Raw genomic sequence first — 26,638 nt, 5'->3', positions numbered from 1 at the left:
CACGGGACCGTCCTGCCTGGCCCTTTAGCTCCCGGCCAGGGAGGCTAGCCCCCGGCCCCTCCCCTGCTGTTCCCCCATCCCCGCAGCTTCACATAGCCATGCCGCCAGTGCTCTGGCCCGCTACTCCTCCCGGGCAGCGTGGAGACATGGCTGGCTCTGGCTAGGCAGTGGGGCTGAGAGCTCCTGCTGCTCTGAGCAGCATGGGAAGAGGGCAGGGAGCGGGGTTGGATAAGGGGCAGGGAGTTCCAGAGGGGCAGTCAGGGGACAGGGAGCAGTTGGATGGGATGGAGATTCGGGGGGGGGGGGGGCGGTCAGGGAACAGAGGGCGTTGGATAGGCATGGGAGTCCTGGGGGGCTTGTCAGGGGTAGGGGGTGGAAAGGGGGCGGGGCAGTCAGGGGACAGGGAGCAGGGGGGTTGGATGGGTGTGGGGTCCCGGGGGAGCAGTTTGGGGTGGCAGGTCCCGGGAGGGGGAGGTCAGGGGGATAGGAGCAGGGGTCGCTGGATGGGGCAGTCAGAGGGGCAGGAAGTGGGAGGGGGCAAATAGGGGGTGGAAGCCAGGCTGTTTGGGGAGGCAGAGCCTTCCCTACCTGGCCCTCCATACAGTTTTGCAACGACATGGCCCTCGGGCCAAAAAGTTTGCCTACCCCGATGTAAACATTTAGTGATCAATTTTTTACCTTACTATAGCACCAAAAGATCTTATTTGGAGGATGACGTCAAATTTGTTGGAAACCTGGGGCTTGCATACCTTTAGCAACTGCACTGACATCTTCATAAAATCCAGCTATCAGTGCCACATGTCCTGGTCTAGATTCTGTTGGAACATGAGTATGAGATACTCCCCAGCTGCCTTTGTATTCTATGATATTCCTGAAAAGAAAATACAAGTAATTACTTCACAAGACTGTGTGTGCACATGTGCAGAGTAGTTTGTAGAAGAAGAAAAAGTGATGACTAGATGCTGTTGGCATTAAATTCAAAACTCTCAGATTTAGTCAGATTTAGTCTTGAACTGTAACTGTTAAACTAGAAAGTAGTTACCATAAGATAACTAACACCCACCAGGCATAATTACCACATTAGTCAGCCACCATCATGAAGACAGGAGGTTAATTGGTGTTATCATATATTTCACGTTAATACATTATTTTATTTCTACTTTTTTTCCAATAGGGGTTATTCATTTTTTTCTAGTAAAGTTAGTTATTCTTTTTTTTCCCCCTCTCTCAGAATTTTTTTTCTAGCTTTTACTTTCTCTGTTCCTTCATTAAACCTGTAAATTTCCAGATTAGGTTTTTTCTCCTCCTCCATAAATAAAATATAGCCAATTATATGTAGTTCTTGTGATAGTGTCCTTTTTCTGGGCAAAATTTCAGAATTGAGAGGGGTCACCAAAGAGGGGCAGGGAACAGAGGTAAAATGGAATAATCCAATTTTACAACCTCTAACACTCATTAGTTGGATGTAATCTTTTCCCATGAAGATTGAAAGTGGGAGAAAAGTCCTCAAAGGGAGAGAGGCAGGTAAAATGGTGCAGCTGTGGAACCAAGAAGCGAGGTTGTTCCAGACCCTTGACCAAACCATCAAAACTGATATTTTGATTATGATTGTTGAGTAATCAAAGTGAATATAGCGGGTGGTATCTCTTTGAAACCTTGTTTTCTTCTTTTGAAGCAGTTCAGAAGGTCTCTGGAAACCAGACAGCTGGACAGGGTGGGGTCTCTGAGCCATCTGGGATCTACTATATCTTTGTTTAATTACAGGCATAAAGATCTCATACTATTGCAAAGTAGGCCAGGAGTCCTTTAATGTGTGCAATGTTTCACCGGTGGTATCAGCAAAGACTTTCAGAAAAGGGGAGGTTCTGGACAGTATTTTGGTGCTCCCTAGAGATCCTAGAGCCAGGATGCCCATGATTGCCATGGAGATGGAATACACTGCAGTGTCAGTTGCTTCTAGGGAGGCCTGTAATGATGTTTTAGCCAGAAACTAACCTTCGGCTATTATGGCCTGGATCTGTTTGCAATGTTCGGCCAGAAGGCATTCAATAAACCTAGTGAACTTGGAGTAGTGTGATTGTATTTCATCATAAGAGCATGGTAATTTGCAATCCTAAACTGTACGGTTGCTGAGGAGTAACTCTTATGGCCAAAGAAGTCAAGGCGTTTTTTGTCCTTGTCATACTGGGTAGATTAAATGTGGTGCTGTCTGCCACATTACTGCTTTAACAACCAGCGAGTTAGGAGAAGGATGTGAAAATAAAATTTCACAGTTCTTGGCTGGAACATACTAATTCTTAATGACACATTTGCACGTGGGTGATACCGTTAGCAGGGTCTGCCAGATGGTCTTGGCAGAATCCAAGAGGGCCTCATAAATGGACAAAGCCACTCAAGCAGAAGGTGTCACATGCAAAATGTCCAATCACTTGTGCTGCGACTCTAGGTCTTCCTCTAGGAGGATTTGCAATGAGTCCGCAACACATTTCATTAGCTCCTGAAACTGTTTGAAGTCATTGGTCACAGAAGGTGGAGGAGGCACAATAACTTTATCTGGGAAAGATGAGGAGATACTAGTTTACAGCACAGCAGCCTCCTTGTCTGCTCTGGCCTCTTGCTCCTCAAAGTTTTCCTCCGATGTTGAGGTAATGAAGAAGGAACAGATGGAAGAGGGGACTGCCTCCCCAGTGGTCCTGACCAGAAAGGCTGGGAGCCCGAGAACTGTTGTCAGTAGGCAGCTAAGGACCCCAATATGGTCACTAAGGAGGATCATAGGGTCTAGGAGATGGCTTCCACTGCCTGAGGAGAAGCCTGGGTTTGTCTCACATGAATCGTCCCTATCCTTGAAGGTGACACGGAAGGAGCCCCTATTTTGGTAGGTAGGGGAATCTTGCACAGAAATATGGGAATCTGAAGAGATATCCTCCACATCATCCAAAGGGGGAGCTCTTTGGTGGGGAGTCAGGTGCTACCAGGGAGCTAGGTAACACTACATCAATTTAAATTCAGTTCATGTTTTAATAATTTTCTTCACAATCATGAAGGTTGAATTTGTATTCATTTATTTTTGTGGAACATAATTCTGCAACAAACTGCTCAGCCCTGGAATCACAGAGGACCTGGGTATAAACTGCCACTATTTCTGAGGCTGTTTCTCTTCTCCCTAAGAGGAGGCAATTTGGTAAAATGTTTAATGGTTAACTTGCACCATGACTTAACACTTCTTTCCTAAAAATTTTATCAGACACACTTACCTAAGGTAAGGTGCTCGAGGAGTACCATTATCATCTATTTCATACAGTGTATCTGCCCGCAAGCCATCAGCAACAAAAAGCACTAGTCGCTTTGCAGGTGGTGGTAATGGAGTACGCTGAGGAGTCATGCCATGAACCAAAGGAGAGGTGAAGTAGATGTCAAAAATTGAGGCCAAGAACACACAATGCACAAGGAGACCAGCCATTATGAAGATCAGCATATTCATGGTGACAGGTAGTTCCTAAAGCAAAGTTCAACACTGAGAGAGGGAGAAAAATACAGGAAGTGAGTTTAGTCAGTCAAATGAAACTTATAATGATCAATACTTATTATGGAAAGGCAATAACCTCACCATACTTAGAGATGCAAGCAGCTTTCATTATAAATCCCTACTATACAGTCTGCTCCGCTCTCCCAATAATTTTAGCCTGAACATTGCCATGTACTCTAAAAGCAAAGAAGAATGTTTCAAAATGTTTTCAAGTTACAGGTCACTAAAAAGCTTCCCTGGTTTGAAATATTGTCTTTTCCTCAATAAATAGATAAAAAGTTTATTGTCCCAGTCAAAACTGCTAGTTACTATTCCTTCAAGATTTTCAGATAGTTACTAAGTCTTGGAAATTCATTTGTGGTCTGTAGTTTGAGATCCAATGATTTCAGTGGGAGTGCCAAGCCAAGCCAGCTCCCGTTAATTTCATTCAGGGTCTTTTTCCATTAACTTCAGTGATATCAGGATCAGATGCTACATATGTCTGCTCTCTATTGGCTGGTTGTTTGAACATGCTGACCTTTGTTAGGGAACTGCAGTTTATAAAAGACAAATTATCCCTACAGTAAATAGCTATCAAAAGTCTTCCTTTGGCAGATTAATTACTGGCAACTGTTAAGCAGGTGGGGCTCATTATACTCCACCAAAATATACAAAAACTTAGAGTAGCCTGTACAATTGGGCTAATAACGCTAACTGACCTTTGAACAGTGCTTTGAGATCTACAGATAATAAAGCATTGTGTCGGTGCAAAACATTATTAGTCACATATTTTAGATGAAGTACCTCAAGCACAAAGAAGTTCAGTGACTTGGTTGGGAGGCACTGTGACCTTAGCTATGGACCCAGAGACTTACTCTTGAGTTGGACATTTTATGCACTTTTTTTTTTAATACACATTTTTATTAATGTTTGGAGTTAAAGTAAACTGAAGTGCACAGGTATGCATTGTTAGAAACATGAACATGAATATTTTGTAGGTGCACACAAACCTCATCCAAAGGCCTGATCCAAAGCCTACTTAAGTCAACAGAAATGTTGCCCTCCCTCTCCATCCACCACCTCATCAACAGAAGGGGGATGTTGACCCTGAACAGCAGGAGATATGACACAGTGCCCAGAAGGGGATGATGCTGCAAGAACACATGCTTGGCAAGATTAGGGCTGGCCCTTTCCCTTCCTCAGGTCCTTTGCCTTTCCATTAGCTGCAGCAACAATGCTGGCCACATACCGCCCCCCCACCACCACCACCTATTTATACTCTCCCTGGCTTTTCAAAAGCTTTCCACCCTCCCTCCCCTTAGGGTATGTCTTTCCTTGAGCTGGAGATGTCATTTCCAGCTTGAGCAAACATATGTGCACTTCGATAACACTAGTGCACTAAAAGTAGAAGCGTAGCTGCAGCAGTGCGAGTGGCAGGATGGGCTCGCAGCCCAAGCAAGTACCCACCATCCCGAGAAGCATTGTGCTCAGGGCAGGTAGTTCATTCCACTGCCTGTCCCGTCGCAGCTGCATTTCTATTTTTAGCGCAGTGGCTTAATCAAAGCTAGCTCAGGTAGACATACACACATTGGAAATTATATTTCCAGCTTGAGTGCAGGTGTACCCTAACTGTTCTGCAGAAGCTGCATTTTCAGGACCAAAATCAAGATTGTGACATTGCACCCCATAATGCTTTACGGGAATAGACTTATGAATGTATATATATGACAAAACTGGAATACGTTTTATGCTACCTATGCCATCTAACATATCTCGGCAAAGCTTATGATCTACTGAATATATTCATCCTATTTGCATGCATGTGTCATTTTTGTACTCAACGTTATGAATATTGGCTGTATGCTTGTTTAATTTTAAATAGCCTCAGTGAAGCAGTTGGTCAGCTTCCTGAGAAAAGACTATTCTCAGTAAGTGCCCAACCAAGAAGCCCTTAAGCCAACAATGAACTTGGCGATGCCAATCCACATCTGAGCTTTCCCAGGAATGCGGCTTGGCTGGTAAGGAACTCAGTCATGCATGGACATGTGACTTGCCCATGTGACTCCAAAACTCCATTTTGTAGCTAGATTCTACACAGGGGGAGGGAAGGGTGTCCACCCACAAGAGAAAGCATATTTAAACCCCTGGGAGACCCCTCCATTTTGTTTTCAGCTGGCTCAGGAGATAGCGTCTCCACCCCCAAAGGATACCTGAAATAAACTGGAACAAAGGACAGTAACCACGGGTGGGGGTGGGGGTGAGTGATTGCTGGACCCAGACTAGAAGGAGACTAGTCTGTAAAAGGAAGCTTATCGAAACACCTCTGAGGGTGAGGTTTTATCTGTATTCAATTTTCTTACTGTATTAGTCATAGACTTGCGTGTTTTATTTTATTTTGCTTGGTAATCACTTTGTTCTGTCTGCTATTACTTGGAACCACTTAAATCCTACTTTCTGTATTTAATAAAAACACTTTTTACTTATTAATTAACCCAGCGTATGTATTAATACCTGGAAGGCAAACAGCTGTACATATCTTTCTATCAGTGTTATTGAGGACGAACAATTTATGAGTTTACCCTGTATAAGCTTTATACAGGGTAAAACGGATTAATTTGGGGTTTGGACCCCATTGGGAGTTGAGCATCTGAGTGTTAAAGACAGGAACACTTCTTAAGCTGCTTTCAGTTAAGCTTGCAGTTTGTGGGATGTGGTTCAGACCTGGGTCTGTGTTTGTGGCCGGCAAGCATGTCTGGCACAACCAGGCAGGGCTCTGGAGTCCCAAGCTGGCAGGAAAAGCAGGGGCAGAAGTAGTCTTGGCACATCAGTTGGCAGCCTCCAGGGGGTTTCTGTGATCCAACCCGTCACAAAGGTAACAAAATAAAGCATTAAAGAGAGAAAAGAAATCCAGGGATCATAATTAAGGTTGCTGTGCTGTGATTAAATAAGCAATTCCTTTAACTAAACAAAACAGTTTAGTTCTTATTGTGTAGGCAATATAAGAATATTTATTACTATCCATTTCCGTCCTTTTAAGTGCTTGGGTTTTGTGTATGATTCAAGAGATAAATGCATTAGTTACTTAACAACTTAACTGTTTCTTTTAATGATTATCTTGGTACTGGAATATTTTAAAAGGAAACACTTGTTTAACTACAAACACGATATACCAAAAAATTTATCTCAGGGTATATCTACACTGCAATTAGATACCCCTGACTGGCCTGTGCCAGCTGACTCAGACTCACTGGGCTGAGGCTAAGGAGCTGTTTAACTGCTGTGTAGACATTCAGGCTTGGTCTGGAGCCCGGGCTCTAGGACTCTGCAAGGTGGGAGGGTCCCAGAGCTTGAGCTGTTTTTAATTGCAGCATAGACATATTCTTAGGGAGTGGTTCCCAAACTCTGAGGCGCGCCCCACTAGGGGGGCACAGAGGAACATTCAAGGGAGCAGGCAGTGGGGCCTGGGATAGCCGCCATAGGGAGCAAACCACCCAGCTCTGCTCCGATCCTAGCTGCAGCTCTCGGGGAGGTGGGATTCAGACAGCTTCCATTACTGGTAAAGGGGGTGCGACAGGAAAAGTTTGTACACCACTGCCTTAGGCGTTTGTCTATACAGGGATACCAGAACGGTAAAACAAGTTAACTAAAGATGTAGTTAGAGCACATTAAAGCACAGATATAAACAGCGAAACATCATCAAATTGAGTGCAGGGCCTCACTTCGCTTGACTAAACTCTGTCCTGCCCTCCCATCCCAATTCTATATTATTTAAATTGATGTGTTTAAATCCTAGTGCTCAGATTCCACAGTGATGGGGCAGAGTAGAAGAAGTTAAATCAAATAGAATGCTGTTGTAGTTAAGACTAGTAAACATTTCATTATCACATTATGGTTTTCAGCACTAGATGTCACATTCTTTCCTTAAAGTTCTTTTCATGCATTGGCCCCAGGTTAGTGGGTCTGACAATCACTATGTAACTTTACCATCGTCTGGTCAGATTATTTTAATCCACAGAATTAATTCAAATGAAATTCTTTTAATTTATAACCACAGTTTAAATTGCATTAGCTCAGACTATACCTTTAGGTACAACACATCCAATTACTCATCACTCTCAGAAGCCTTAGATAGGCAGCTCTGAGTGCAGTTGTTCATACCACTTCTCTCATTGATTCACTTCCTACTTCTAGTCTGCTCCAATTTACCCTCTACCTCTTGAGTCGCAGTGCTGTATATTATCACTTTAAAATAAAGGTATCAAAGCAACCCTTCATATTACAGTTGACTGGACATATATTTTACATCTTAGGGAAAAATTATGATGCACTTGGACAAATTCAAGAAAGCTCTTAAAATAGTGCTTAATTTGACTTCAATGAGATTTAAGCATGTACTTAAGTACCCTTCCAGAATCAGAATGTTTTCCTTAATCTGGGTCTTTTTACATAACTAGTAGGAAGTTGTATTAGGGCTCATACATCGATGCACTTATGTGCGTAGACAAGGCCTTAGTTATTCAAAGTCAAAGGACACAAATCTTTTAAGACCAGTCAGCTTGTTACTCACCCTGTGCAGTAATTGAGGTTCTTCAAGATGGCTGTCCCTGTGGGTGCTCCACTTGAGGTGAATCTACATCCCTGCATCTGTGATTGGAGAATTTCAGTAGTAGTGCCTGGATGGGTCACACATGTACTGTCGCCGTCTCGCGACGCCTCTGGCAGTTACATAACACATAGACCAAACCCCCCTCAGTTCCTTCCCTACTGCAGAATCCCTAGCAGGAAACACCAAAGTAGAGGGGCAGAAGGTGGGTAGTGGAGCACCCACAGGGACAACCATCTCAAAGAACCTCAGTTACTGCACAAGGTGAGTAACTTTCTTCTTCAAGGAGCGTCACAATGGGTGCTCCACTTTCACTGTAGAGCAATGCTCCTCACTGGAAGGAAGGGGCTTCGGAGTTGCATTTGTGACAGATGATAAAACCATAAGTCCCCGGAGAGCATATGATGTTAAGTCCTGCTCTACTGTGTAGTGCTCTGTGAACGTGTGGGCTAACGCCCAGGTTGCTGCTTTGCAGATGTCTGTGATTGGTACATTGTTGAGGAAGGCTATTGACAAAGAAAGTGATCTGGTGGAGTGTGTGCGGGTCCCCAGTGGGGGTGGTAGGTGTTCGCAGTAGCAAAGGTCAATGCACCCAGAGATCAATTTCAAGTGCCTTTGCTTGGATATGGCAGCTCCTTTAGATCTTTCTGCGATAGAATGAAATAACTTTGACAACTCTCTGAAGGGTTTAGTCCTGTAAATGTAAAACTCTAGTGCCCTTCTGACATCCATGCTGTGAAACACCAATTTTTGTTTGTTCCCACGAGGTTTTGGGAAGAACGTCAGGAGATGGATGGGCTGGTTCAAGTAGAATGAAGAAGCTATTTTGGGTAAAAATTTTGGATGTGGCCTTATCTAATATTGTGTATGCAGGGTGTGACATGAGAGCCCCAAGTTCTTCTACTCATCATGCGAATGGGATAGTGATGAAAAAGGCCACCTTCATCGAGAGGTGTAGAAGTGAATATGTCGCCAAGGGCTCAAACAAGGGACCAGTAAAGCACTGAAGCACTAGATTAGGGTCCCATAGCTCATATTTCGTGATAAAGGTTATGAATACCTTTGAGGAATCATTTAGTGGTAGGGCAGGTAAGGGCTGAGAACTTGTCAGCTTTGTGATGGGAAGCTGTGAGCTCATTGATAGACCCGATTTCTTAAATTCCAGTATATAATCTAATACCATTGGTAAAGGAGAGGTAGTCACCACTGTTTGTCTATTCTGGCACCATATGTGGAATCTCTTCCGTTTGTGCAGGTAAGTATGTCATGTAGTAGACCTTCTACTATTTAATAGTATGGTCCTTACCTCCTCCAAACAGGTCACTTCTTTGCCTTGGAACCATGGAGAAACCATGCCTTCAGGTGGAGTATTTCCAGGTTCGGGTGGCAGACCTGGCCTGCATCCTGAGACAAGAAATGTGGAAGAAGAGGAAGAGTGCATGCTAAAAGCTTACTAGAGTTTACCTGCGACTCCAACACTAGGCTCAGAGCACAACCATTAGCCAGGGGGCACTTGCAGCAGGCAGGTGCCACCCCGTTGTAAGAACTGAAAGAAAAGCAGGATCACACCCGACCAGAAAGGGGGCGCCCATCAGAGGTGGGTGCCACCTTATTGTAAAAAACTAAGTGATTGCAAGCCCACATCAGCCAGAATGGGGGGCACTCATGAGAGGTGAGTGCTGATGCCATTGCACAACCCTACTCCTAAGGTCTGTGAAAGTAAAGAAGAAGAGAGGACTTTTGACAGAAAGATTTATTACTGCTCCAGAATAGAGAGCATTTTTGGTAGGATGAGTAAAGTTTTTGAGAGCTCTCATATGATGCAAAATTCAACCATCCTACCACCCAGCTCTCAATTGGGAATGCGAAAGGCCCCTTCCCCTCCATACTCCCTAGGTATTAAAAACAAACACACCAAAAATCCATATGGCTGTGCTATAGGTCTGTCAGTTTCCGCACCTGTAGTCACACAGCTATAAAATCTCTATTAACTCTTACGGATTGTATAACAGTTTGTTTTTTTGGGCGGGGGGGGGAAGGAAGAGAGACAGAGTCCAAATAATCAAGACTAGAGGCAATCATCTTATTTGCATGAGGTCTCCTCTTTCCTGGAAGTTCCATAACTTGCTGACAAGAACATTTCCTCTCTTCAGCTGTTTTGGTTTGAGCTGCAGGCTAGCATTTCCTCTCTGAAGCGGTCTGCCTGTTATAGAAGCTATAGCCACAGCCTTGTGCTGAATCAGGTTCTTTAAGATTAATGGTAAGGTTGACATAAGTAAGTAAATGCAGATCTAGTTTCCCCACAGCCATCAACATCTACTGTTGTAGTTCTTTGAAATTTTCTCAAAGCATTACGGATGCTTATTTTGCCCAATTTAAAAAGAGCACAGTGTAAGTCTTTGAAAAAAATAATGTAATATTTTCTGTTTCTATTTTGTGTTTTCAAATATGTGGTGACACATACACAAAACTCTATTAATACGAATATGCTATGTTGGTGGGAGGATATTTTTAAAAGGTAATAAAATGTCAAAGACAAAAGATCAGAATACTTTAGTCATCTCTTTTGGAAGGAGCATGCTCCACTGAGCATTCTATGCCTGTTGTGTAAAATTAAGAGGCTCTATTCGAAATGAATTTTCAATAAATATCAGTGGCTTTGGTAAGTATCTTTAAAGGAGCAAAATAAAATTGGCAAGACTGTCTGCTATTTTTCTGGATGACAGATACATTTTTCAGATAAACACGATTACATAATATTTAATTTAGATTGTCAAAAAGGGTAGCTGTACAATTTGTCCACACATAAAAATGATCTAATCTACCTAGGTAGGAGCAGAGGGAGGGAGTGGTAAACTCTGGTGTAGAGGGAGTGAGGTTTTACATGGCACTGGGACATTACATAAATATTTAAACACGAAATTGGTTCTCAAATCCAGCACGCTGCTTCTTTTTGATAACTTAGACATCAAAATTTCATACTATTCAAAAATGCAATTCATTGACTTTTAAAGGTCACACAATATATGCCTATTGACAGTAACACTGAATTTATATGACTGAAAACACACTTACCAATCAAACTCAAATTAACCTTCTCTAGGATCTGTATGCAGAACCCAAACATATTAAATTGAAATTTGTCATCTTAACTACACAGTACAGAATTACACTATGAATAACAGTGGGATGATGATAAAGCCCCTTTTCCCCTCCTTTTCAGAAACCTGATTTTCTTTTTGAATTGAGGCATAATACACAGCTCTTTGTCACACAATGAAACTGCAAATATAGTATTTCCACTTGCTTTTACATTTAAATATGCTTTTGTGACGCAGACCATCTGCTTTAAATTATTTTATGTTCAACATTTTCATTGAATATTTTGTACATTACAATAACAAATGACAACTCTTAAATTGTAAATGTGGTTCTGCAAAGCACAGCTAAACCCGAGGCAAAAAGCTCACAGAGAATTAAATATTCTGTTTAATATCACTCTGATTATCAAGATAACTCTATATCACTAATTCCTATGCAAAATCTCCAAGGGATAAACATGATTATCAGCCATTCTACCTTGTAGGTCATGAAATATCAGAGATGTCTTATGCCTTGAACTCCTGGATTTCTATAAACCATTTACCTATAGCAGTGGTTCTCAGCCAGGGATCTAGGGTCCCCTAAGGGACCGTGAGCAGGTTTCAGAGGGGCCACCAAACCAGGCCAGTGTTAGACTTGCTGGGACCCAGGGCAGAAAGCTGAAGCTCCCACCCCTGCCACCTGGGACTGAAACCGAAGCCTGAGCAACTTTAGCTTTGTGGGGATCCCCTGTGGTGTGGGGCCCTGGGCACTTGCCCTGCTTGCTACACCCTAATGCTGCTCCTGGCTTTTATATGCAGAATAACAGTTGTGGCACTGGCAGGCCTTGGAGTTTTTATACCATGTTGGGGGGGCCTCAGAAAGAAAAAAGTTAAGAACCCCTGCCCTATAGGACAGGGGTTGCAGATCTCCTACCCATATAGCTGAGAATAATGCTAAAAGGAAGACAATTTTGAGGTTATGAAAATGTATGGGTACTTCCCTTGAGAGGGAAGGATTACATTAAAAGTGAAAGACTACATTCCAGCATTACTGAAGGAACCAAGCGCGTCACCCTTAGGTGACCTTCACTTACTACTTGGAAAAAATGAACTATTAGAAGGAACCTGTGACACTGCACCCTATAGTCGTTATAGTAATATTTTTATACTATGATTATGACATAATTATTATGCTTTTTGTACAAGATAGGTCATGTAAGGTGTCACTGGAAAAGTTATGATTTGCTGAATATGATTATCTTATTTGTATGCATGAATCATTTTTGTATCTGAAGTTATAAATACTGACTATGTAGCTGTACTTCAAATGTAGTTATACCTGGGTAACACCCACTAAATATCAGGTTGTAAAGGGCCTATTCAGGGTAATGGGCCATTAAAAAGAACAACAGGCCTTAGGAGAAGCTTATCCCCCACTGGGTGAGCCTTGCTGAGAACCCTCTAGACAGCATGTAAGTAATGGATGCTATGACTCTACAAGGACATGTGACCAGGCCACATGATCCTGGACTCCATCTTGGGATGTCAGTATTTTTCCACAAACTGGTCTGGGAACCAAGCTTTGAAACAAAGGGTTCCTGCCCTATGCTAAAGCAGGGGAAGGGATAGCTCAGTGGTTTGAGCATTGGCCTGCTAAACCCAGGGTTGTGAGTTCAATCCTTGAGGGGACCATTTAGGGCTCTGGGGCAAAAATTGGGGATTGGTCCTGCTTTGAGCAGGGGGTTGGACTAGATGACCTCCTGAGGTCCCTTCCAACCCTGATATTCTATGATTCTATATAAGGCAGGGAGTGACATCATCTGTGGTTCTTCACTCCCCACACAAGACGACATCTGGAAAAACCTGAGGAACAAAGACTGAACTGGGGGAAGTGCTGGACCCAGGCTAAAGGGATTTCTAGCCTGTGTAAGGAAGACCTGGGGATTCCAAGCTGTAAAGTAAGTGCAGCTTGTCCCATAAGAATCTGCAGCCCACCTGTATCATCAGCCAGGGTGAGAATTTGCTACTTCATATCCTATCTTTCTAATATCTTAGACTTTGTTTGCATTTTGTTTATTTACTAGGTAATCTGCTTTATCTGTTTGCTATCACTTACAATCTATCTTTTATAGTTAATAAACTTATTTTATGTTTTTATCCAAACCAGTGAGCTTTGACTGGAGTGCTTGGGGAAAATCTCTGCTTGGTTACCACAAGTGTGCATTGTTCACACTGAGGAAGAGGCACACTGGGTATTAAACCCATATACTAGCCAGATTTAACAAGGACAGGATGGTACTTCTCTGGGGTCCTAGGCTGGAAAGCTGGTGATTAGAGAGTCTGCTTGTAACTGCAGCTGAGTGTGTCCCTACCTGTGTGAATGCTGGTGAAAGTGCAGGCTGGAGGGCTTTACAGCTTGTCACAGCAGCACAGTGTGAGAGGGCTCAGTGGTACCCCAGTTCACAATGGCAACCGTCACAGAAGCTATCATATGAGACACTGCCTCAATCTGCACACAATTAAGGCTGCTGCCTGAATCAGAAGAGAACTATCCCCGAGATCCTTACCTACATTCTTACAACAGGACAAAGATTCTCCATAACTGATAAAAGACATGGGATTGAAAAAGCATGGAAGTCATCAAGCTAGAGCAGCTTTGCTGTCTCAAATGAGCCATATCAGACAACCTAGATCTCCAAGCCTTGCAGACATTTTAAATATGTTACTAGCCACTTCAGTCAGCTCTTCATTATTACTTCCCGAGCTATCTCATCCAGCCCGGCCGCCCACAAATCAACAAGATATTGTGAAATGCATGAGTGCTGCAGCCTGATTTTTGGTCTCCTTTTTTCTGTGCAGTGCAGCATGTGGTAGTCCCAAACCATGCAGAAAGGCGGCAGCTGGAAAAGAAGCAAGCCCACTCACAAAGTGAAAGAATGCAGGTGGCACAGCTCCTTCCTTATAGACCAGAGTGGATTGGGGGAGAAGCCAAAATATTCTTTTGAATGGCACAGCAAATGTGAATGTAGAGTATGAAGGGACCAGAATGGAAATAGAGTGACCCCAAGTGGCAAACAAGAATATGGTGAACTTGCATCAGATCCATCTTGTAACAGAAGGTAGAACTAAAAACATCAAAGTCACTGCACATCCCACCTTGCAATCATTTAAGAACTATTCTAAATAAATACAGGAAAGAAAGTTACTATCTACGGAAGAGAGCATTGGTTAAAATGTGTTCCATAGGAGCTAATACGTAAGAGAGGAAAGCTTTAAAACAGAGTTTAAATACAATCTACATCTAATTTTAAACTCATTTTCTTATTAATATCCATTTTACTTATTAACGAAGATGAGTATTTAAATAAGTGATTTCGTCTTCTTAGCCTATTCTTTCTACTTAATCAATCTTGAACTGATGTTACAATGGTGATATTGTAACATCAGTCATCTTCAATATCCCATTCATTCGCTAACAACTTCAATAACAGCAAGGGAAATACAGAAAATAGCAACTAAGTAAACTGCTGTTTGTGTCTTCCTTCAAGTTTACTTCAATGTCAAAATTGCTCTAAATTTAATTCTCCCAGAAAGGAGGAAGAGAGTAATATTTACAAAATGCATACCACCACTTTTGATAAAAATAAATAGGGTCAGTCCAAATTTGCCTGGGAGGGAAGAGAGGAAGAGGGTTTTTCTTTTGTTTGCTGAACACAGATAAATAGATAAATACAGTATTACAGCTTTTCACAGTGATTTCGCCCTTCATTTTTTACTCAAAAAGCAGTACCTTCATGGGGGAATGGAGGGAAACAGTGCAAAAGCATCTTTTTTGAATAATGTTCCCAATGAATTTCATTTATAGAACTGTGCCTTTCATAAACATGTGCATGTGAAGGACAGCTTGTTGCTCTCCAAGGTCCTAGGACTTGCTTTGGTCTCTCCGAATGTGAGTCACTGTCCCGATAGTGAGCTTTAAACAAACTGAAGTGATTCATTTCTTCTGGCTTTGTAAGATACCATAATTTAGGACCTAATCTAAGAGTATCTGGTATTTTTGAAAGCTGGGCTACTCTTTTTATTAGTCCATCATCTTGTACCAATTTCTGGATCCTACACAGGTACCTAGTAGTTTTTGTGCTCTACAAATATGATAGGTTTATCAAAGACATTTTACTCCTGAGGGAATTCTGCACCAAAAAAATAAAATAAAATTCTGAATAAAATTCAAAAATTAAAAATCATGCACACAATATTTTAAAATTCTGCAAATTTTATTTATCTATAAATAAATGTGGCTCTAGCATGGCAGTGGGGAAGCACAGGCCACTGGCTGTATTGAGGTGGGAGATCACCCTGAAGCACCAGGGTACTGGGACTCGACAGTGAGGCTGCACCTGACCCTGACACAGTGCAAGGGCTGGGCCTGCTCCAGAAACACCCTGGGGGTCCTGTCCCTCTACACCAGGTGCACCAGTTGTGGGTGGGCAGGCTCAGCCCAGCAGGATCCAGGTGTGGAGGGGCTGAGTGCAGGGGGATCCGGGTGTGGGGTGAGAGGTTTCTGTTGTGCGGCAATTTGGGTTCAGGGGGCTCAGTGGGAGATCTAGATGCACAGGGGCTCATTGGGGGGTTCCGGGTGCACGGGCAATGGGACTCTGCAGGGGATCCAGGTGAAGATGGTTGGGGCTCAGTGGGAGGGTCTGGGTGTGGGGAGATAGGGCTTGGCGGGGGGCTCTAGGTGCTGGGAGAGTAGGGCTTGATGAGGGGGACGGAGTCCAACTGCAGCTACTTGGGGATCAGAGGGGTGGTGGCCTGGGTGCGGGGGGCTCATTGGAGGGGTCCAGGTGTAGGGGGGTAGGGTTTGTCAGGGTGACCATTCGGTGGGCCTGCTTATCTAGGGAGCCCCATCTGCTGCTGAGGAGACGCCGCATGCCAGGCTCCCACTCCCCGACCCTCCCCCCCCCCATTCCCCTATACCCTTTTCTTCTCCTTCCCCCTCTGCCCACTCTCACGTTCCCCTCCCCTATTCCACTCCCCTTCCTTCCCCACTGCCTATTCCTCCTACCCCCTCATCCCCCTTTCCTCATTTCCCCCACCCCCACTTACCCAGCCCCACCACCAGCACTCACTGTTGCACAGAAAACAGGAAGCATACAGAAAGGGAGCACAACTGGCACTAGGACCCAGGAGGCGGCGTTCAGCTGCAGAGTCAGCAGAGTTGAGACAAGGCCTCCTTCAGCTGGACAGCTCTGCACTTGCAGAAATGAGGGGGTCAGTGGCATGTAACCCCATGTGCCCCCCATGCCTCGTCTCTGTTTGGGGGTGTCATAAACATACAGCTAAGGGTGGCCTAGAATTCTTCCTTACCTGTAGGGGTTAAGAAGCTCAAATAGCCTGGTTGGCACCTGACCAACAGGACCAATGGGGGAAGAAGATACTTTCAAATCTTGGGACGGGGGAAGGTTTTGTTTGTGCTCTTTGTTTTGTGTAAGGGTTTCTCTTTTGGGACGGAGAAGGGCCAGACAGAAATCCATCTTCTCCAACCCATCTCAATCCAAGTCTCCAATATTGTAACCAGTATAGGTAAGCCAGGCAAGGCGGATTAGTTTATCTTTTGTTTTTCTTGTGAATTTTCCCTGTGCTAAGAAGGAGGTTTATTCCTGTTTTCTGTAACTTTAAGGTTTTGCCCAGAGGGGAATCCTCTGTGTTTTGAATCTGAATACCCTGTATTTTCCATCCTGATTTTACAGAGATGATTTTTACCTTTTTTTTTTTTTTTTTTTTTTTAAATAAAGTCCTTCTTTTAAGAACCTGACTGATTTTTCCATTATTCCAAGACCCAGGGGCTTCGGTCTTTGATCATTTTGTAACCAATTGGTTAGGATATTATTCTCAAGCCTCCCTAGGAAAGGGGGTGTACGGGCTTGGAGGAATTGCTGGGGGAAGAGGAACTCCAAGTGGTCTTTTTCCCCGGTTCTTTGTTAAATCACTTGGTGGTGGCAGCGTTACTTAAACCCAAGGTACAAGGGAGAATTTGTGCCTAGGGAGTTTTTAACCTAAGCTGGTAGAAATAAACTTAGGGGGTCTTTCATGTGGGTCTCCATGTCTGTACCCTAGAGTTCAGAGTGGGGAGGGAACCCTGACAGGGCGGAGGAACAATCCCCCCAAAAAACTGCGCCCATGGTCGTTCCTCCTGCACGTGGCTTCCCTTTGCTTCCCAGCAGTTTTCTGCAGGGAAGCACAGGAATTCTGCCACGGGGCTGTTTTCTGGGGGCGCGCAGTCACTCAGAATCCCCCCAGGAGTAAATTTGGACAACAGACAGAACTCTAGACTGATTCAAATGGAAACTTTTGTCTTCAGAACAAACCTTGATACACTCTCAAGCACAGACTTGTTTGGAAGAAACTGCAAGATATGTATAAAAAGAGAGCCTCAAATTCAACAACTCACCAAGCAAAACAAATGTTACTAGGAACTCCAAAACGAAGGTTGCAAAATACGAGGGGAAAAAATGGGGGGTGGTTTATACTAGCTCCAAGAAAGTGTTAAAATTCCATGCTGGCAGAAGAACATTAATCTCATTCTGAATCAAGGAGAATGCTTTGAAGATTCTTAAACTGTTTTAATGCAAAGAAATGGTCTTCACTTTGTCTCCTTGGATAGTAGTAATAACTGCTGACTGCACTTTTTATAAATGCTGATACAAACAGTTTTCTAGCTTTGCATAAACCCTAAAGCCTGAATATCAACTATTTAAGCCTGAAAGTTTCCTTCACATTAGAATAAATCTTTATGTTTTCTCAATATAACAGTCAGTTCTCACATGTTCCCCATCATTTACCAGCTGTGAAATGATAAGCCCGCCTGGATTGAAATGCTGCAAAGCTTATATTAGCAGGCTTTAGAACTAGTCCAGACTGCATTTCCATTATAGACAGATATAGAGATTATTAACCTGCTGTATCTTATAGGGAGTCTATGCAGCAAATAAATAAATAAATCAGTTTACACTATCGGAGGAAACAATGAAAAACATAGCTGTACTTTCACAGGGCAGCCCAAGTGGTTAAAAGTTAGATCTTGCTAACAAGTTCCCAGAACTAATGAAATACCTTAATATATTCCATAAATAAGAAATTAGTAAAGCCCTGCACAGATACAAAATTTGTATCACATCTGATCCATGATCAGCAAAAATGGTCCATGGATATCTGCAGATTTGCAGGGCTCTAGTTTTTGGGAGCTACCAACCAGCTGTGCTACTCCACACCTTCCTAAGCTGTTAACCGACAGTGAAACTTACCAATGGGTTTTGAAAGTTTCACTTTGCAGCTGTGGCACAGAGTACACACTGTGGAAAGCAGTTGGAAAAATTTGGCAGAGGTAACAGGGCAGACGTACAAACCTGGAGAATGTAGGGGGAAAAAAGAGAACAGACCAGAAAGGGGAATATTGCTCCAATTTTTATAATAAGAATACTAATTAGAAAGAATTAATAAAAATTACTTTCAGTTTCCTGCTTCGTAAGCCAGCAGTAACCGTAATCATTCTATAGTCAGACCTAGCCTTTGCATTTTTGGATGGACAGATGAGGCAATATTTGAGCGGCTCACTTATAAACATGATCTCCTGGCCTCAGTCATCACATAACTATACACCTGGCTAGCATTAAGATTATGGAGAAAGTTGATTATTCACTTCTTTGTAGCACTCCCTATACTTAACTAACTTCTCCTGTGGTAGAGAAGCAGTACCCTATTGTTCATGCCAGGGTTTGTATCATAGCTGTCAACATTTGTAAGTGTTTCAAGTGAAATTCTCCAAAATATTTAGGAGCTGGGGAGCACTAGGTCTCGATATTGCATGGTTACAGGCACACAATGTTGGCTTGTTCCCAAATTTCCATAAAATATTATTGAGTAACCATGAATACACCTGTTTAACTGACTTTTCTTCCCCATCAGTACACCACATACACCATTTCCCCCAAATTATATAGTGATACTTAAAAAGGGAGGAATACTTTACTATGGGATAGAGATTAATTTTGTACTCCACAGCAGTTTTTAGCTCATGGGGTTAAATTCAATGCTTAGCATAAGCAGATGCATCTCTGCTGATTTTAGTGGAGTTATATCAATTTACAGCAGAGCTTTCCAATAGTTAGCCAACAAGTCTAAAATGAAGGTTAAAACTGGAGCGTGCATTGAAGGCGACTAGAAGATGCTGCAAGTTGAGACTATTTTTTCTTTTTAATTTTCACTTTAAAAGCAAACAGTCACTATAACAAATTTTGAATACATTCATTAGAAATCAACTCACTTAACTCTGCAGTGTAGTATAAACAAGCAGTATAAAACTTCTGCAACAGTAAATTGTATATTGGTTAAAACATGCTAAAACCAGATTTAAAAGCAAACATATTCTGACTAAATACGTCCCAGGATTCCCAATTTCAGTAAAAGAATTCCCTCACTTTAATTCATGTCCTCATTGTCAGTGCCCGCTTAGACCTAAAGTCACTATTTTTAAAATGGAATTTTCAGTATGAGGTCTTTTTTGCAACATTAAGTTGCATTATTTTCTGGTCTTTTAAACGCTGCAAACATGTGGCCTCCAATAAAGGTATTTAAAAATTATGAATATTTATTGTATTAAGCATATTGGATTCTGTGTGTGTGTGTGTGTGTTAGAAGCCATTATTTTAAGTAAATATCTTCAGTAGACACTTCAGTTTTTTTACATTGCAGAAAGAGGGTATGGACTGACAGTATGCTACCCTATTCTTAGAAAACTATTTTCCTTGTTATTAAATACATTTCAAAATGCCCTAGGGATGGGAAATTAAGTTAATTCTGGACTAATCTAATCTGCACAAACCATAATTTGCAATCATTCAAAAACAGCCATATCTTGTTCTCAGCAAAGACTTAATACTGTAGCCAAGTGCTGTAATGAAGTCTTCTATTACTAAGACTTCAGGCCCAATCTTACACCCACAGCAGAGCAAAAATCCTATTGAGCTACCTTTACAAAACAGAATACAGAACATTTGCTAGTATAGTATGAAATATGGACAGGGCTTCATATTGGAGAAAACATGCAAGGAACCAAATTACCAGTGCTATATTGTACATCTATTAAGTTGAAATTTAAGTCAGCACTCCTCATGGAGTAAGAGTGCCTGTTTGTATGCAGGTTTGCAATTTGGGGGTTGTTAGATCCTTGGTTGCTCAGGTACTATCTGAGCCCAAGAGCACTTTATTCACTAATGTCTAGCAAAGGAAGTGAGCTTTTATTTTGTATGTGGAACTTGCTAGTTAACCATGCCTTTTGTCACCTCTAGCTTAGACTTCTCTAATGTAACTCACATCGAGCAGCATTTTAAAGGCATTCAGAAGGTTGAATTAGCCACTTTCAACACACTAAGCAATGCTTTTTGCAGACAGAACTTTATAATGCTGAGCCATAGTTAAGTGTCGTTTCTGAGTAGCTTCCAGGGGGAGTCTCAAATGTTGATTTTGACTTTACAAAGACCTAAACATATTGGGACCTGACTAATCTATGGCATGTCTACAATATGGACATGTTTATTCCTGTTTGTCTGCAGGAGTTAAAACAGCTATAGGAGAGTGAGCTGGCCTCCACTATTAATTGTGTATCGACACAAGTGTTTATTACTTTCCCATCAATTATACTGTAGTCAATAAAAAGGAGTACTTGTGGCACCTTAGAGCCTAAAATTTATTTGAGCATAAGCTTTCGTGAGCTACAGCTCACTTCATCACATGCATTCAGTGGAAAATACAGTGGGGAGATTTTATATACGCAGAGAACATGAAACAATGGGTTACCATACACACTGTAACGAGAGTGATCAGGTAAGATGAGCTATTACCAGCAGGAGAGAAAACAAAACCTTTTGTAGTGATAATCAAGGTGGGCCATTTCCAGCAGATGACAAGAACCTGTGAGGAACAGTGGGGGGTGGAGAGGGGGGGAATAAATATGGGGAAACAGTTTTACTTTGTGTAATAACACATCCATTCCCAGTCTTTATTCAAGCCTAATTTCATGGTGTCCAGTTTGCAAATTAATTTCATTTCAGCAGTCTCTCGTTGGAATCTGTTTTTGAAAGTTTTTTGTTGAAGACTTGCCACTTTTAGGTCTGTAATCGAGTGACCAGAGAGATTGAAATGTTCTCTGACTGGTTTATGAATGTTATAATTCTTGACATCTGATTTGTGTCCATTTATTCTTTTATGTAGAGACTGTCCGGTTTGGCCAATGTACGTGGCAGAGGGGCATTGCTGGCACATGATGGCATATATCACATTGGTAGATGTGCAGGTGAACGAGCCTCTGATAGTGTGGCTGATGTCATTAGGCCCTATGATGGTGTCCCCTGAGTAGATACGTGGGCACAGTTGGCAACGGGCTTTGTTGCAATGATAGGTTCCTGGGTTAGTGGTTCTGTTGTGTGGTTTGTGATTGCTAGAGAGTATTTGCTTCAGGTTGGGGGGCTTCTGTAAGCAAGGACTGGCCTGTCTCCCAAGATCTGTGAGAGTAATGGGTCGTCCTTCAGGATAGGTTGTAGATCCTTGATGATGCGCTAGAGGAGTATTAGTTGGGGGCTGAAGGTGATGGCTACTGGCATTCTGTTATTTTCTTTGTTGGGCCTGTCCTGTGGTAGGTGACTTCTGGGTACTCTTCTGGCTCTGTCAAGATTTTCTTCACTTCAGCAGGTGGGTATTGTAGTTGTAAGAACACTTGATAGAGATCTTGTTGGTGTTTGTCTCTGTCTGAGGGGTTGGAGCAAATGCGGTTGTATCGTAGAACTTCGCTGTAGACAATGGATCGTGTGGTGTAGTCTGCAGCTTTCATCCAGACATGCAGGTAGGCACAACGGTCAGTAGGTTTCCGGTATAGGGCAGTGTTTATGTGACCATCGCTTATTAGCACCATAGTGTCCAGCAAGTGGATCTCTTGTGTGGACTGGTCCAGGCTGAGGCTGATGGTGGGATGGAAATTGTTGAAATCATGGTGGAATTCCTCAAGAGCTTCTTTTCCAGGGGTCCAGATGATGAAGATGTCATTAGTGTAGGGCAAGTAGAGTAAGGGCATTAAGGGACGAGAGCTGAGGAAGCATTGTTCTAAGTCAGCCACAAAAATGTTGGCATACTGTGGTGCCATGCGGGTACCCATAGCAATGCCGATGATTTGAAGGTATACATTGTCCCCAAATGTGAAATAGGTATGGGTGAGGACAAAGTTCAGCTACCAGGTTTGCCGTGACATTATCGGGGATACTGTTCCTGATGGCTTGTAGTCCATCTTTGTGTGGAATGTCGGTATAGAGGACTTCAACATCCAGATTGGTTAGGATGGTGTTTTGAGGAAGATCACCGATGGATTGTAGTTTCCTCAGGAAGTCAGTGGTATCTCGAAGATGGCTAGGAATGCTGGTAGCGTAGGGCCTGAGGAGGGAGTCCTTGAGGAATTCCACCATGATTTCAACGATTTCCATCCCATCAGCAACCTCAGCCAGAACCAGTCCACACAATAGATCCACTTCCTGGACACTACAGTGCTAATAAGCAATGGTCACATAAACACCACCCTATACCGGAAACCTACTGATTGCTACACTTACCCATATGCCTCCAGCTTTCATCCAGACCACACCACATGATCCATTGTCTACAGCCAAGCTCTACGATACAACCGCATTTGCTCCAACCCCTCAGACAGAGACAAACACCTACAAGATCTCTATCAAGCATTCTTACAACTACAATACCTACCTGCTGAAGTGAAGAAACAGCTTGACAGAGCCAGAAGAGTACCCAGAAGTAACCTACTACAGGACAGGCCCAACGAAGAAAATAACAGAACACCACTAGCCGTCACCTTCAGCCCCCAACTAAAACCTGTCCAACGCATCATCAAGGATCTACAACCTATCCTGAAGGACGACTCATCACTCTCACAGATCTTGGGAGACAGGCCAGTCCTTGCTTACAGAAGCCCCCCAACCTGAAGCAAATACTCTCTAGCAATCACAAACCACACAACAGAACCACTAACCCAGGAACCTATCATTGCAACAAAGCCCGTTGCCAACTGTGCCCACGTATCTACTCAGGGGACACCATCATAGGGCCTAATGACATCAGCCACACTATCAGAGGCTCGTTCACCTGCACATCTACCAATGTGATATATGCCATCATGTGCCAGCAATGCCCCTCTGCCACGTACATTGGCCAAACCGGACAGTCTCTACATAAAAGAATAAATGGACACAAATCAGATGTCAAGAATTATAACATTCATAAACCAGTCAGAGAACATTTCAATCTCTCTGGTCACTCGATTACAGACCTAAAAGTGGCAAGTCTTCAACAAAAAACTTTCAAAAACAGATTCCAACGAGAGACTGCTGAAATGAAATTAATTTGCAAACTGGACACCATGAAATTAGGCTTGAATAAAGACTGGGAATGGATGTGTCATTACACAAAGTAAAATGATTTCCCCATGTTTATTCCCCTTCCCCTACTGTTCCTCACAGGTTCTTGTCATCTGCTGGAAATGGCCCACCTTGATTATCACTACAAAAGGTTTTGTTTTGGTTTTTGCTTCCCCCTCTCCGGCTGGTAATAGCTCACCTTAACTGATCACTCTCCTTACAGTGTGCATGTTAACACCCATTGTTTTATATTCTCTGCATATATAAAATCTCCCCACTGTATTTTCCACTGAATGCATGTGATGAAGTGAGCTGTAGCTCACGAAAGCTTATGCTCAAATAAATTTGTTAGTCTCTAAGGTGCCACAAGTACTCTTTTTCTTTTTGCGGATACAGACTAACACGGCTGCTATTCTGAAAACCGTAGTCAATGCAGTTGCACAGGCATCACATAGCACACATTTGGATCTGGAGAGATCTTTATTACTGGTGATACATAAAATAGAAAGAACCCAGCTAGACTCACTGATTTTTTGTAGGAAAAGAAGATGGGGGGAAAAACAGCTCTGGTGAGCAGGACACATTTCAGCTTGAAGTCATTGAGAAAAACAACATGTAAGCACACTGCAGCACTTTAGCTCAAACTGCCACTTTGCTTTGGCCCTCCAGCTAGTTCTCACTGTAACCCAGGGAGCAACACTCCACCTGCTCAGGATAGTTATTGATTTCTGGACATTTGTAGCGTTGTTGGAGCTGTTCTGGTCCCAGAATACTAAATTTGTTAGTCTCTCAGGTGCCACAAGTACTCCTGTTCTTTTTAAAGAGAGAAGGTGAATGAGCTGGTATCTGCTGGTGAAAGAGACAAGCTTTCAAGCTTCACAGACAGGAAGCGCTCCACATAGCTCAAAACCTTCTCTCCCTCTCTCTCACCAACAGAAGTTGGTCCAATAAAAAATGGTACTTGACCCACCTTGGCTCTCACTTATCATTGGTCATTCTAACCTCGCCCCCCATCACCACTGCATCACAGGGCTGTATCGCGGGGGTGGGGGGAGAGAGTTGCTGCATGGGCAGCCCTCATGCCGGGTTATGTCTGGCTGCCATGCGAGACTCTGGGGCTCGTGTTCAGCGGTTCCCGCCCCGCTGCCAAGGCAGCAGGGAGGGGGTCCCGGCGGTAGCTCCCTGGCTGCCCCCGCGGAGTCGTCACCACTGAGAGACAATAAACCGGGACGATGGGGATGGGGATGAGCCCGCGCCCGCAAACCTGGCGAGGCGCAGGGAGCAGCCGCCCCCCGGCAGTCCCCGCCCCTCCCGCACCTGCTAGCGACCGAGCCAACCCCCGCCCCCGGCTCCGCCCCGCCCGGCCGAGCACGAGCCGCCCCGCAGAGCGCGCCGGAGGCTCCAGCAGCGCGGCAGCGTAGGAACCCCAGCCGCCCCGGCGCCCCACACCCAACCCCAGGAGCGAACTGCGCAAGCGCCGCCTCCGCGGCTACTTACTAGCTCACACGGGCCGCCAGCGCCGGCACCAACGTCCGCCCCACGCTTCCGTTCCGGCCTCGCGGACACTCTCGCGAGACCTCGCAGCCTATCGCTCCGCCCCTAGCTTGTCTCTAGTCCCAGACACTGATCCCGGCTGTAACCACCCACCCACTTCCGCCTCCAGGCCACGTCCCTTCCACTTGCAAAAGAGGTCAGCCCCCCATCACGTGCTTCCACGGGCCAGGCCCCGCCCCTTTACCAATCTAGGTCAGCCCTTCTCACACTGTAAACCCCTCTTAACATAAACTCCGCCCATCTCCCTCCTATTTCCTTATGGCTCGAGCCTCTCCCGTGTATCCGTCTCCCGTAAGCCCCGCCCCTTCTGCCCTAAACCTCGCCCTTCTCAGGCTTCTGCTCAGGCCCCGCCTCTTCCTCTTCTTGTCTGTGGGAGGATTCCGTTGCACTTGACAGGGGAACGGGGTGGAGCTTCCGAATCTGGCCCCGACTCTGACCGTTGCTTGCGGTTGGACGGGGAAATCTCGCGAGAGTTGTCACCCGGAAGCCAGTAGGGGAGGGAGACAGGAAGAGAGTCGCGGTGCACCCTTGCTAGTGGCGGCGGCGGCGGCACCCCTAGTAGTGACTGAGGCGCCGCGCCCGGGGCTGGTCCCGGCGCCGCGGGGCTGGAGAGGCGGCGCCGCAGCAGCAGCAGGGGCCAGGGCGTGTCGCTGGGCAGGCCAGGCGGGTGGGAGGCGGCTGCGCGGCCCGTGTCGCGCTGTAAGATGGCGGCGGCGGGCGGAGGCAGCAGCGTGAACCCGTTCCTCTGCGACTCTGAGGAAGACGAGGCGGAGGAGCCGAGAGCCGGCGGCAACAGCGATCCAGGCTCGGGAGGCCCGCTCTCCCCGCAGCAGGAGGAGGAGGAGGCGGCTGTGGGCGGTCCCGGGGCGCTGCCGGGTCTGCGGGCGGCAGCCCTCGGGGAGGCCGGCTGGGGCGGGCCTGGTGCCGGAGAGCCACCCCGGGTGCCCGTGGACGCGCTGGCGGCGCAGCTGCTGCGGGACCAGTTCCTGCTGACGGCGCTGGAGCTGCACACGGAGCTGCTGGAGAGCGGCCGCGAGCTGCCCCGCCTGCGCGACTATTTCTCCAACCCGGGCAACTTCGAGCGGCAGAGCGGCACCCCGCCCACGGGGGGAGCCCCGGGCCTGTGGGGAGCTGCCTGCGCGGCGCCGGGGGGAGCGGCGGCCAGCGGCAAGGAGCCCGGTCCCGGGCAGCTCAGTAAGTGATCCTCGCTTGCCACAGAGAAGAAGGGGCGTGTGCCCTGCCGGCGTCTCTACGAGGTGGGAGGGGTGCGATGGGGGCCTAGGGGGAGAGATGTCTGGTGGCTGGACCTAGGTGTGTCTGGGTGTGTGTGAGGGGGACGGGGGTGTAGTGGGGGCTGCTGTGGGCGTGGGTACCAGGGCTGGTTGTTACGCTGCAGGTGCAGACTGGAATCGTGAGGGTT

General features: G+C 44.8%; 2 protein-coding genes and 1 long non-coding RNA gene across 17 annotated transcripts in view; 2 read left to right on the top strand and 1 right to left on the bottom strand.

Annotated features, from left to right (window-relative positions):
- LOC144261326 (uncharacterized) overlaps window positions 1–13,354 on the top strand; it is a 31,105-nt gene extending 17,751 nt beyond the window's left edge. Inside the window, exon 2 of the long non-coding RNA XR_013345225.1 lies at window positions 9,428–13,354. This is a non-coding gene — a long non-coding RNA (uncharacterized LOC144261326). The remainder of the gene's footprint in view (window positions 1–9,427) is intronic.
- PIGN (phosphatidylinositol glycan anchor biosynthesis class N) overlaps window positions 1–25,275 on the bottom strand; it is a 135,739-nt gene extending 110,464 nt beyond the window's left edge. The window contains exons 1-6 of one of the 8 annotated variants that reach the window (XM_077810753.1): window positions 25,162–25,275; window positions 9,415–9,512; window positions 8,073–8,149; window positions 6,227–6,354; window positions 3,255–3,514; window positions 750–871 (exon numbers count right to left, since the gene is read on the bottom strand). In XM_077810753.1, coding sequence (XP_077666879.1) covers window positions 750–871; window positions 3,255–3,481 — 349 coding nt within the window. In that variant the 5' untranslated portion in view covers window positions 3,482–3,514; window positions 6,227–6,354; window positions 8,073–8,149; window positions 9,415–9,512; window positions 25,162–25,275. Of the gene's footprint in view, window positions 1–749; window positions 872–3,254; window positions 3,515–3,607; window positions 3,630–4,515; window positions 4,613–6,226; window positions 6,355–8,072; window positions 8,150–9,414; window positions 9,513–25,161 lie in introns of those variants that run through there. The other 7 variants (XM_077810756.1, XM_077810755.1, XM_077810761.1 and 4 more) reach the window with 7 other exon arrangements.
- A 448-nt stretch (window positions 25,276–25,723) lies between these two features.
- Window positions 25,724–26,638, top strand: part of RELCH (RAB11 binding and LisH domain, coiled-coil and HEAT repeat containing) — a 126,375-nt gene continuing 125,460 nt past the window's right edge. For all 8 annotated transcript variants that reach the window (XR_013345224.1, XM_077810752.1, XM_077810750.1 and 5 more), the window contains exon 1: window positions 25,724–26,412. Coding sequence is in view for 7 of the 8 variants with exons in the window: in XM_077810752.1 (XP_077666878.1) it covers window positions 25,923–26,412 (490 nt within the window). In the remaining variant the exon portion in view is untranslated. The remainder of the gene's footprint in view (window positions 26,413–26,638) is intronic.

This window comes from Eretmochelys imbricata, chromosome 2 (assembly GCF_965152235.1).
Source record: "Eretmochelys imbricata isolate rEreImb1 chromosome 2, rEreImb1.hap1, whole genome shotgun sequence".
NCBI lineage: Eukaryota > Metazoa > Chordata > Testudines > Cheloniidae > Eretmochelys > Eretmochelys imbricata.
The sequence above is the reverse complement of the archived record's forward strand: the minus strand, read 5'-3'. Positions and strand labels throughout refer to the sequence as shown.